The 13,328-nt window shown below is 42.1% G+C and overlaps 1 protein-coding gene across 2 annotated transcripts in view; it reads right to left on the reverse strand.

Moving 5' to 3' along the window:
- Positions 1 to 11,766, reverse strand: part of fignl2 (fidgetin like 2) — an 18,363-nt gene extending 6,597 nt beyond the window's left edge. Inside the window, exons 1-2 of one of the 2 annotated variants that reach the window (XM_008413569.2) lie at positions 11,569 to 11,766; positions 10,153 to 10,293 (exon numbers count right to left, since the gene is read on the reverse strand). In XM_008413569.2, coding sequence (XP_008411791.1) covers positions 10,153 to 10,177 — 25 coding nt within the window. In that variant the 5' untranslated portion in view covers positions 10,178 to 10,293; positions 11,569 to 11,766. Of the gene's footprint in view, positions 1 to 9,818; positions 10,294 to 11,568 lie in introns of both variants that reach the window. The other variant, XM_008413570.2, reaches the window with a different exon arrangement.
- Positions 11,767 to 13,328: the final 1,562 nt, after the last annotated feature.

A 13,328-nucleotide genomic window follows, 5' to 3' on the forward strand; every position in this document is an offset into this window, starting at 1 on the left:
GTGTGTGTGTGTGTGTGTGTGCGTGCGTGTGCGTGTGTGTGTGTGCGTGCATGCGTGTGCGCGTGTGGACAGTGGTTTAGAGAGAGGGGGAAAGAAAAAGGGGGTGTACTGGAAGTGCAGCATAGTGAGCTATTCATCAGCACAGGCTCCTATGGAACATTGGGAAGGGGGAATGTCTGCTCCTCTAGCTGACTTCAGCGAGGTCGAAGCAGCTTGGAAAAAACAAATAACTAATGTTCTATAAATAACATTTTCACTCCATGCCTCTTTACTAAATCTGCCTAAAAACACAAACTCAGAAACATCCCATAAATGCTAAATTGCGAATAGTTTTATGTTATTAGCATTAGATGTAGGATATGGTAGCCCTGCCTCCTGCTCAGGCATTAGCTTGACATTCCACACATAGCTTGGCATTATCGAACTGTCACAATTTACCCCGAGGTGAGAAATACTCTGGCCAGGAACGGCGAGGTAAAAAGGAATATAGCAGAAGCCGTCATTGCTGCAGCTCTTTGCCTTTTCCTCCAGCAGCCGCCTGATGATTCATTATTCATGGCTGTCTGTAGGTGTGGAGCCAGGACTCTTATTGCTGTTTAAATCAAATCTCAATATCCACAGCGCGAGATTCTGCTTCTACTATCTCGCTGCTAAACTTTGACCTGCGTCTTTCCAAACCTCCCCGTGTGTGTTTTCAGATTACGCCTGTTGTTTATTCAGTCAGATGAGACCAGCGGACCAGATGGCCGTTGGATTATCATGTCCTTCATATTCAAATAGACTCCCCTAAGTTCCCAATGGCCAAACCAGTTCAAGTGCTTCGCTAAGCTTCTGACAGCACACACGGCTGCACACCCACTGCAGCAAACTGTGACATTCTCACACATCTTCACTTGCAGAATTACAGGCTTGTCCACACCCAGATGACCACTTTTTGTTTTTTTTTGTTTTTCAGTTTTGCTTTGTTTTGTTGCGGACTGACTTGCAGGTCTTTGTCCGGGCCACAGAAACCGTACATGTCCTGCAGGCCCTTCCCATCTGCAGCCGGACCAGTTTGCGAGCAGCCCCAATAATGGGGCCTGTGTGTGACAAAGATGGATGAGAGCCCAGGGGAGCTCATAAAACCTGCAGCAGGGAGGGAGGGATGGAAGAAGGCAGAGACGGAGGGAGGGAGGAAAAAGAGAGCGAGTGGACAGCAGGCGCTCCGTCCTTTCTGAGGGGACTGTAGCAGACATTAGAGGACCCTGTGAGACGGGCTGACTGCTGTCCACTCCATCATCAGCACTAATACAGAGAACTACGTCTCACCTCTCCCATCCCACCAGCTGATTGTGCTTACGAAGAACCAAATTCACTGTCATTATTTCTAAAAAAAAAAAAAGTGACTGAATCATTCGTCTGTGAAGAAAGCAGCAGCATTTCAGCAGAGTTTAGCCCTTTCTGTGTAATTAAATGCTGCCTTCTGCTGGATTGTGGGTTTTAGAGCAGTAACAGTTTGAGCGAGCTCTAATCTATGGTTCTGCCTAAATCGGAGCCATCACACAGATTAATTCATTGGAGGGCCGGTAAGAAAGCTAAGATTAGAAGCAGGAAATCAGGACAATGTGTGACGACAGTAAAATCATTAGATCAACCTCAGTAAATGCTCGAGTGTCAGCTTAGATTGCAAATTATTTAAGACATCAAGAAAGGCGAGTGCAGAGCTGGTAAAATGTGTAAATATTAAAGGTAAAAATTCATTTTTCTGTTGCGCCTCCATTACTTTCTGTTTTCCAGCCTCAAACAAATCAACTTTCACGCACACATGGGAGGATTATAGATTTAAAACCTGTAGGCAGAGACATTATTATGCTAGAAAAGTTTTAATCCAGACTTGATTATTTTTGAAGCTACTTTCGTACCAGGATCACACTGAAAAAGCACTGAATATGTATATATAATCTTTTTGATTTAATATGGAACAGGTCTTTCCTATGTTGACTGATGGTCTCCTTTGGCTGTGAGGAGGCTGATAAGAACCTTCTGTCCGTGCATGTGAAACTTCCCACTCTTTGTGTGTGTTTTCTCGGCCCCAGGAGAGACAGATGTTCCTCTGCTGACCGCCTTACTGTCTGTGCAGCCTTTGTGGTGGACAACCATCCAGCAGACGTGCATGGATCGAACAATCCAGTTGGCCCTGAGACAAAGCCGAAGGGATCCCATTGTCAGGGGCCTGTCTAATTATGGAAATCTTATTAATCTATTCAGGAGCAGTTCACTGACAGCTTTTGTGTCAGGGTGGGATTTATTGAGGGACCTGTGTGAGCTGCATCCTATGGCAGGAGTACGAGATGAAGACAGCGGCATGGCTCTCTTCAGCAATTTTCACTTTTAGGAGGGAGGTTTTTTTTATAGTCTAAACATGCTCAGATCTGCTATCTATAAAGTCCCCTCATCCAGTGCTTATTGGAGAACACAACAGTAGTTTTTGTACCATAAAGTAGGCATTACTTCCAGCTCTGTTGTGGTTTCTCATAAAAATATTATAGGTTGGAGGTGAAAAGTTATCTTGGCATTAAGCCCTGAGACGGAGGGACCCAGCGGTGTTTTACTGCTCCCCAGAGGTTGCGTTCCCCTTCGTCCTTCCAGGCTCTTTTATTTTCCATGCCTCGAGGAACAAAACATACACGGATGCAACAAGCCTTCTGGGACTTTGTGCTATTAAAATGTGCAGATTGTGAAGGGGGCTGCTTGTAAACAGCAGCATTTTGGATCAATTCAATCAGGGTCTGTTCGGCGTTGAGCTACACCTCCGTCCACTGATAAACCTAACAACTCGACATCATACACCTCCGCAATGAGGCAGGAGTCAAACGCGTTAGAAAAACAAGATGCAATTTGAGGACAGGATGCAAAGCTGAATCTTTCCGTTTAAATCCAAGAAAAAGGGTCTATCTAAAAATTGAACATGGTAAAATGTTACAAAAATGTAAACAGATGATCAGTTTGAGTATTTTGGCAACATTTAGGAAATTCAGTTTGTACAAAAATCGCCCGTTCTCAGTAAAACCCAAGTATTGCTGCGACAAAAGCGAATAGAAAAATGACTGGCAACAAAACAAGCTGACTCACCTTCACTGTGCATCATCGGCACATGTGAACCTCACCAATTTTAGAACAATATGTTCTAGTATTTATTGTAAAGATAGTAAAAGTGATCACAGTTTTCTGAACAACAATCAGTCTGGGATATTTTTGATTATTAATACCAATTTAAGCCCATCCTGATTTAAAAGTATAATGTGAAGATGTTATACTTTTAAAATCAAGTCATAGTCGTGATTTTAATATTGTTTTAAAACTAAGTCAAAATGATTAGGTTGTAGACAATTTAAATGGCCTTTAGTATATTAGTTGTGATCAGCACAGGTAGGATTAGTAACTAATCATCAGTCTTTTTCCCTGGAGATTGTAGATCGTTATTTTTGCCTTTTCAAACAGTAGCTGACATGACCAAATCTAGCAAGTTTTATAACAAGGAGTCTGAAAACTGAAAAGGATAAAACAGATACTTCAATGTAATATGTTCACTTGAACGTCTTGCTTTCTCTCCCTGTCTCACAGCCTGAATGAACATTGGACATATCAGGATATGTGCTTCCTCTAGCTTTAGGTCTTAAAACTTCACTGATAAAGAAAATGGCTAACTTTGAGCTTTCTTACTCACCTCCTACGCCTTAAAGTGAGTAAAGTGAGTATTAGTTTGAAAAAAAAAGTATGTTTTTAATTTACATTTTAGTTTATTTAAGTATTTATACACCTCTAAATGTTCAACGGAAAAATATTTGCTGCAATTGTCAGTGGTAACTTGATTTATCTTTTGCGGTGGGCTTTGAAATTGGAAAGCATGATTACCATCGCCCTAACCTTTGGCTCCTTCCACAGATCAGTTTAAATGGGGACTCTGACTTAGCCACTTCAAAATGTCATTATTACTTGATGTTTAGAGATAGCTACTGGTAAAAATAAAAGATCACTTTCTACCTAAATTTGCCAGCGAAATTAATAACTTTGGGCTTAGCTGTGAAAATTGTTGGCTGTCCATCCTTCATCCAAAGAGCATCTGTGAAATCAAGTTGGGAATAACAGACTTAAGGAGACGTAAAACAATAAAGAAATGTTATTTATCTAAAACCTGAAACTGCTTTTATGTTATCAGCTTGCATAAAACTAATCAATTAGCAACTGGAACAAAATCAAGTGTAATGTGCACAAAAAAGTCAGGCAAACAATTTTTCAAAACTTTGTAAAAACCTCTGCCATCACAAGTTTAGCGTGCTCATAAAAAGCATCCGAGAATCCATTATTTATGTTTCATATCTTGATTTGTCATTAGAAGGCCCCTGAGTCCTTTGTTTTCAAGTTCACGGTGATTTATGATACTAATATCAAACAGGACATTCTTTCTGGGCAGTATGCAGTGACATACTGCCAGCCAGTCGTAAAAGCACCAACCTGAGAGGCCAACTGCATTTTACAACATGGCTGGAGGAGACGGTACAAAATTGTCTTAAGGTGGTCTTCCACTATGGTATGAAATAAACTTTTTCATCTGCATTATTACAAAACAGCTGCGGTAAAATATTCAATTATATTACAGTTTTATATTAATATAAATCAGTGTCAAATACCGTATTTTGCGGACTATAAGCCACTAGTTTTTTCCCACGCTTTGGGCCATGCGGATTATAGCCCGATGCGGTTTTTCTGTGGATTTTTCTTCAACCACCAGGGGGCTCTTCAGCAGGAAGTGAATCATTGGAAGTCAAAATTGGAAATAGAAGAAGAAAGTGCTAATTTTCAAGTTATAATACAATAGTAGTACAAGCACATGCTAGCAGCAGGCACAACGGAGAATTTTCTTCAAACTCATACCCCCTCATCATGGAAACCACACGAAGAAAAAGATTTTTAAGTTGAGGAGTATCGATCTGGCAGTACAGGAGGGAAATAGAGCCGCTGCACGTAAGCTCGGCGTGAATGAATCCATGGTTCGGCGTTGGAGACCTTAATAGCAGATTTATTAAGGACTCTGCCCTTTGCTGTGTCCTTGTGGAAAACCGAGAGCGGAGGAGATACCAGCGGCTTATAGCCCGGTTATAGTAAGGTGCGCTCTATAGTATGAAAATATGGTATGCTAAATTATTTTAATCAAAAGGTACTGAAATATTGTGTGAGGTGCTGCTAAATATCTGCAAAAAGAAGTGCAAGGTGAGTTCTTGAGGCCATTTTTAAGTGACATCAAGACAGGTACATATCACTCAGAAATAAATGAGTGAGGAAAATTATAATAAATTTAAGCACTAATCACAGGCCTACTATCACTCAAAAGAAAGCACAATCCCACACTCTCGCTCTGCCTCAGTCTGGATCTCTTTCAATGGCCTAAAAAGATGCAATAACAGAGATCTGGTGTGGAGTTTTCACACCTGCTGCCCCGAGTTTAAACATGGATCATAAGTCCCATCCCAGGAGGAAAAAAACAACTCTCTCTCCTGCAATGGCTTTGAGGGGCGTCCTCTGTGTGTCTCTTCTCCTTCCTATCTCTGTACTTGAGATCTTTGTTTCGTGTCTCACGATGACAGTTGGAGTTAGTCTATTTTATGCTTCGACCTCCGCTGGGAATGTTCCAGGCCAGCTGTCAGAAGAGTTTTGTCAATGTGGAGATCATACCACTTAATAGAGGAAGAACAAAACATGAGAAAGTGCTTAGAAAATAAACTGCGAGATTAAAATACTCTTTACTGTTATAAATTTAACAATTATTTTTGCTATTTGTTATTTTACGAGTGGAAAATAACAAATAGCAATTGTCACCACAGCTTGTTTTTCTCTGAACTGGACGAACAAGAAGGGCGGCCAAACTACTTGGTGGCATTTGTTAACAATTGATTCATTGACAAACGTGTTTGGAATTGCTAACGATGATGCAGCGGGAAGGCTGGGTCTCATCTGAGAGCGTGCTCATTTTAACAGCACTTTTCTCAGCACTCTCCAAAAGTAGAAAGCCTCAGGAATAATTGCTGGATGCGTCACTTCATGCTCGTAATTTTAGAAACAACTCCCCCCATCCCCCGAGCCTGCTAGCGCACATCCACAAATGGCAGAAGCCGAGTCCAGCCCACCCACCCCCTATCCCCTGTTCTCTTCAAGAGCAAAAAAACACAGGGTCCCTATTTTCTGTGGCTTCAGGCTGGCTTTAGGTCATTGTGTCCACCAATATATCAAAGAACAGCTGTCCTTAAGGCTCAGTGATGACCAATCGCCCCTTCCATCTGTCTAACCCAACCAATCTCCCACTCTCCAGCTCCATCATTTCCATTCAATCTTCCTCGCCTTTCTCTTTACTCCCTTTTCTAACTAAATCACCTGGACTCTCTCTCTGCATCCAGCTTTTACTTTGTGCATGGACAAATTAAGCAAGTCTCAATACATTCGATACACATGCTGCCCTGGCAAAGTTTTGATCCTCCACACTACAAACATCTAACAGCATTAAAGTATTTTCTCAAGTGCATTAATTTACTAATTAGCCGTGTTTGTGTGGAAAAACGTGTCACACTGTCGAGCCCTGAATTTCTGCTGCCTCAGGAATCCAGTGAAGTGCAGCCATCCAAGTGAGCCTCAACCTCCTTGCTTCTTAATTGGACCATTAATGGGAGCGGAGGTCTTCTTAATGAGCTGATAAACCCCTTGAGAAATAAAGCACCGGGCCCGTGGACTCACAGGAGCCCGGGTCCCTAAAAACATCCACCCCCCTGCAATACATGCACAAAACAACATGCACACACACACACACACACACACACTGGAAGCTAATTAGAGCCAATTCACACCCACACTAATGATCCTTGCTCTTATTCACACACAGTTTAGCGGGCTGTGTGTTTACTCAAAGACCTCACAGGGCCCTCCACGGCAACACTCATACCACTCTGCCTACAATGGGGAAAGATGCCGTTGTGGTCCTCCGGCCAATGTCTGCGGGGCCATGGGATGAGATCAACTGCTCTAAAACTTAGAGTAAAACATAAAAACAGAGCCAGAAAGGGAGAGGGAGAGGGAGAGAGAGAGAGAGAGAGAGAGAGAGAAGACAGGGGGTCACTCAGAGGAGAGCAGTAAAATCTGCCAGACTGGACTCTTGTGTGTAGTCATTCTCTGTGCATGTGTGCTGCTTTAAAAGAGAAGGTATCCCTCCACCAGCGGGGGCCCCCAGCAACAAGAGTTAGGGCACTCCTGGGTTGGCGGCCTGGGACTGATTTAAGAGTGTGTTTGAAGTGCAGATTACAGATTTTTGCACCAAATCCCTCCAGGAGTATCCATGGCCCCTGGAATCTCTCTCAGGTTTCGTCTCAGGTCCGGCGATAGCGGTTTCACCCAGCTTGAGGTATTCTGGACCGGCCACAGACGAGGACCAACAGCATGTTGTGTATACAAGCTGTTGCCATGTCATGTAACCAGGGGTGCATCTATTCTCTATGCGCAGAAACAGAAAAGCCAACTACGGGAGTGAGAAGTAGCAAAAGGAAGCCGGACATTCCCATAAAGTGGCATTCCAACATGGAGGTGAGAGTCTTCGCATGCTCTGCACACATGCAAAATCTCTCTCAATTATGACTCCACTTTTTAACTGAGAGCTGCAGTGTCACCAGCAAGCACATGGGTGAGCTTGTGTGTCACCGGTCTGAGAGTAAACAGTGTGACTACCTCACACTGCTGTGCGTAACCATACGAAGCTCCTTTCTGCAAACACACACTAGCGGGCTGTTCTTAAATGACCTCGACAACAGAGCTATGCTGTACATGGGAACCTACCAAGCCGTCGAACAGAGAAAACCACTGCGGCCAGTCGTAAAATGAGCCCCCCACCCCACAAAGGTTCAGAAGATCCCTATTAACCAGCAGAGAGACGTTTGAAAGCAGACCAACTTTTCCGCCATCCGTCTGTGACATTCTTAGCGCTACCGTCTCCAGGAGAACTCAACTTAGTATAAGGTGTGTCACTGGTTAAGTTCAAATAAGTTGGTGTTGCAATCTAAATGGAGCCCTCAGTGTGATCCAAACATGTCAACCTAATTACACGTATTTGTGTGAACATACTTTTGGACATCTTGCTTTCTTATTCAGAGTAAAAGATCTACTATGTAGATATGGCACCTATCAAAAGGATGAAATTTGCAAAAAGCAATAGACAAGCTACTGTTGCTCTATTTCCAATTTTGCATGTATGTAAAGTGCACTGAAAAACTTGGTCTGGAGGTCTTCAAGTGATAAACTGAAGCATAATTAACCATGAGGAACCAGGACATTATTTCGGTTATGTTTATTTTACATTGCCCAAAAATATTCAGTTACTGGAGAAGAATCACTTAGCGAAGTAAATTAGAATTATATTATCCTGCTTTTTTTACTTAGTCAGATATTTATTATATTGCCACTAAACAAAAAAATTGTAGGCAAAACACAAAAATTAGTTTTTGCTTTGAGGACAGAAACAAAAAGTGATTTCACATAAACAATCCTTTTAGGAGATTTTTTCCAAAAGTCAAAGACGAAGCTGTAATTCCAGGGCCTTTTTCATGCTGCTTCCACTTCACATCTCTTGCACAGCCAAAACTCACAAATAGTTTCATTGTGCAATAACAGAATGGATTTAATGATGACCAAGTTCTATAACAATATTAATAACCACCACACATTTCATCACAATAACGATTAAAGACAATCTTTATCCATACAAATGTTCTGCAAATCCCCCCCAAGTGGTCAGATCATTTTTAACTGAATTAATCAGAAAGTAGGTCATGCTGTCAGTTTCACGTTCAGCTTCAAGGTGAGTGATCACATGTGCATAGCACAGTGAGATCAGATAATGTTTCTATTGGGTCATTGCTACAATATCAGAGTCAGAGTTGGATTCATTTTGAAGCAGTGGTGGACATGATGCTGATGTGGTCAAATTTTTCCAACATGGATAAAAAGTACTTGTCAGCCTGGCTTAACCGGTGATCAAGTTGTGTATGATTCAGTGTTAAATGCATAGTGAGGTGATGCTGGAGTATTATGGCATCCTTCCTAAGCCATTAAAGGGGAAGACATTGAAGTTTAGACATGTAACGATAAAGCTTTTCCTGGTCAGTGTCAGTCAGTGTCACACTTTTATTTTCTTTGAGGTCTTTGAGGTGGGAGTTCTTGTCTTTTACTCGCTTTATGAACATAAAAAAGATCAGCATGTTAAGTATTTGATCTGCTGAACATCTGAGTCATATCAACATGTCAAGTACATGTGGTGCATCTCTAATAACAGAAAACATCAAACATCAGATTATGTTTCAGTCAAGCATTTCTAACTCGAAACAGCCACACATCTGCCTACGCTGCCTTTGCGACGCGTTTTTACATGCCGGTGCACAAACAGAAGTTTCTGTCATCAATTATAAAGTAATACTTTTTAAATTAACTATTCTGTTTGATTCTCCCTCCTTTCTTGTAACTGTCATGCCAATAATGGTCCATTGAGGCGAGTTAAAGAGCTGGGAAAAAGAGGCTCTTGAGGACGAGGCCACAGAGGCTGGCCCCTGCTGGCCACCAAACAATGCTGTTTTGGAGAGCCCAAGCACTGGACTCCTAAGAGGCCCGGTGTGAGGGTGCCCACAGGGGAGCAATGGCACTGGACATGTCAGTTATTAGGTCAGCACTGTGGGAAGAAAAATGAGAAGCTGGAGGAAGTGTGTGCTGTGGTAAGTCCTGCATTGGTGTATCGGTAAAATTACACTTGCCTAGCTAAGGGGTTTGTGCAGCTTAACCCGTCATCCCTCCATCCTTCCTCTGTTCCTCTTCTGTGCCACAGCTGTTTTCTACCGGCTGCTGATGAAACATTCAGTGCTCAAGGTTTAGCGTTTCCACTCTGCGTATTAAAGAAAAGTCCAGTCTCTGCGCTGAGCCCGACTTTTAGCCACCGGTGCATCTCTCGTTCTGTTTGCACATGTCCACTCCCACTTATTTTTTTCTGTGAGAGCTCATTGATTCAGGCAAAGTCCAACTAAGTCAAGCCTCTGTGGTGTGTAGTTTAGAGAGGAGGGGGGGGAAAAAACAAGAGAGTGTCCTACTCACTATAAGGGACAATAGGACTCAGCATTCTGTGGAGCTGGTCTCAGTAAGGAGGAATGCTGTTTCATGAATGCCAGCTAAGGTTAGCGCAGGTCCGGCTGGGGTCCATCACTGGCATGAGCGCTCACTGACAACAGAACAACCCTGAGAAAAACACAGAAAAATAGAAAATAGAAATAGATGAGGCTGCTGGAAGCCGCTGTGAAAAGCTTTGACAAATGTTAACCAACACTTTCAGATGAGTCCGAACACGCCGAAGCAGAGGACGATAGAGTTACGGACCAACCTGAGAGCCGTATCGGTGTAACAGAACCAGAATTCACACTCTGTCTCACTCACACACTCAGTCAGCCAAATTCAGACACACAAGGGCATTCATTACAGGCAGGCATTAAGCTGATTGTGGAGCTGTGTTCAGCCTCCAAAGAGGGTTTTCTAAATCTGCCTTACAAAAAGACTCATGCATACCATTGCTCCACGCGCTGGGGTAATAAAGACTGCATTCTTGAGACAGCAAATACTTCTGAAGGTTCATAAGCCAAATGTAGTCAAAAGATCTCTCCTATCACATTTCACGTAACAACCAATCTGGTAAATAAAAGATCCTCAATTAATTTTGTTGACAGGGTGGAATTATACATTTTAAAAATGGGAAACAAATTTTACTCTAATTGACTTAAAGAGGCAAGTCAGCATATACTGTACGAAATATTCATTTTGGTTTTGATCATTTCAGTATACATATATGATAAGGCAGATTAATCTTTCAGTGTTTATTGCTTCTTTCTTCTATAAACTACAAGAGCTTTGGGAATGCTTGCTTAATTATTCATGCACAGCAAAAAGATGCATTTATCACATCAAAAATTAAAGGAACAGACAAAAATATTTAACTTCTACAGAAAATTGTATGAATTTTCTCACTATTTATTCCCTAAATTCAAAGAACTTTATCAGGCCACAATAATTCACAGTAAACTAACATTGTTGTCATGGATGCAGAGACACCCAGCTTACAGCAACAAGAAAGACATTTATTTACATTCCTTCGTTCACATGAAGACGATATTACGCAATGACCCCCTCGATTCGACTCTGGACGCCAACAGGCTTCACTCCAGCAACAACCCCCCCCACACACACACACACACTTTAAACTGACAGCCAACTTTTACCACTCGCAGCCCAGAATAACAATCCGCGCCGCAGCAGCAAACCACAGCTTCCACTTCAAACAAACAGAACCTCTTTGCAGGAAAGAGATTTTGTTCACAGGGGGGGAAGAAACGTCTAATGGTCAGTGGCCAAAGAGAGGAGAGAGCTGCTTCAAAAGAGCTCGATTCCAGGCAAACAGCAGGGAGAGCAGCTGGCCGTGACAGCAGATCGACACAGAGATGCAGAGAAGACAAGCGGCCTTACCTATTCATGCCTGCATGTCCTCCATCAGATCTGAGAGCACTAGGATAATCCCTGGAGCTGACCGGACTCGTGTGTGCACTGCTATGCTTTTTTTCCACATATGGGACACAACTCTGCTCTTTCCCTCCCTCCCTGCCTCTCTCTCCCACTCTCTCTCTGCTTCTCTCTCTGGCCAGTGACAACAGAGGTAGCACTTAGCTCCCATCCCCCATGGATCTCCCATCCCCCTCCCCTCCTTCTCTCTCTTTATGCTAAAAGTATTTAAGTAGGAAGAGGGAGAGAGAATGAGGCGAGGGCGTGGACTGACCAATCATTCTCAGAAGCAGAGAGAGAGGCCACTCGTACATCGAAGCTTTGGCTCACCGGACACTGTCCGAGTTTTAGGGGTTTGGTCTGGCGCGAAGGATTGCACTGAAATATAAACAGTGGAAAGATCTTGGGGAAACTTTGACTTCTTCTCTGGCTGACTGAAACTGTTTATCAAGTTGCTTAACAAAGTTTGAAAGTAATTACCCTGCTAAACAAATTACCCCCCAAAAATGTCACATCACCAGTTGGTTAATGTTGTTAGTCAGCCCAGCTTTGTTAAAGATAAGTTGAAAAATTCCACACGTCTTTAGGTAACACAATAAGAGATGACAAACTAGAAAATGTGGTTTAGCAAGAAGTAGATAAATGGAATTTGGAGATTAACTTCTGCTTGACAGGCCGGTCATGTACTTTGGTGTAGAAAGACGCAAGTACAAGGGGGAGGATGGCAGGAAAAGCAAATTTACAAATAGGAAAGAACATGAAGGAGGAAACATCATGGAGCAAAACTGGTCAAGAATTGGTAAAACAGAAAGTCTAAATACTTGGAGAAAGATGATTAAAGAGTGGAAAGAGGGTAAATCGCATGAAAAACCAAAGAATCAGGTAAAACTATGACTAAAACCATTTCACAAGGAAATAATTGCACAAGAGCAAATGGGTAGAAATAAAACAGTGACTGCAATTTAAAAACAGAACATCAAAACTCGACAACTCATGACACATCCAGAATAAATGACCTTAACTTATAAAGTTGTCATCCTTTGTTTAAAAACAAATCTTGGGACATTTCAGTAACGTTAACCTGCTAGTTTGATGACAAACTAGGATCGTTTAGTAGAAGTTATGTGAATTAAATATACACCAATGTTCCAGAAAGAAAAAAAATGTGCTGCAGAGTCAGACAACTTCCCTTGTTTGGCAATCATCCACTCAAATTGGATAGATTTTTTACTGATCCTCAACTGCAGACTTGCAACTCCCTCCATTTTTAATCAATAAAAGTATGCACTTTCATGCAGTATTTTCAAGAATAGAAGAATTGCATGTTTTCTCTTAGCGAAATTTAACAGTAAATTTCAGGAGTTACAAATCTCTTCACCCGCATGTACAGGTAGACAGAAGTCACAAATATTTGCCCCGGACAAAGGTCTGTGGAGTGAAACCTGTCTGACAGTTTGTTTTGCACCTGTCTCTCTGTGTGTGCACATTTTTAGCCTCGACTTTCAAAGTCCACTTCAGTTGGGCCTCACAAGCCAAAGCACACAAATGCAACTTTGAGGAGAGAAACAGTAGCTGATAGTGATCAGCGCAGCTCTCAGACAGCTATATTCACTTGATGGCATACTAAACAAATGAAAAGACAAATGAAAGATGAGTACAATCAAACTTTGACCCCTCGTTCTCCATACATTTGCAGCAGACTTTCCAAATGATGTTTCTCCAGTAAT

This window comes from Poecilia reticulata, linkage group LG7 (genome assembly GCF_000633615.1).
Source record: "Poecilia reticulata strain Guanapo linkage group LG7, Guppy_female_1.0+MT, whole genome shotgun sequence".
NCBI lineage: Eukaryota > Metazoa > Chordata > Actinopteri > Cyprinodontiformes > Poeciliidae > Poecilia > Poecilia reticulata.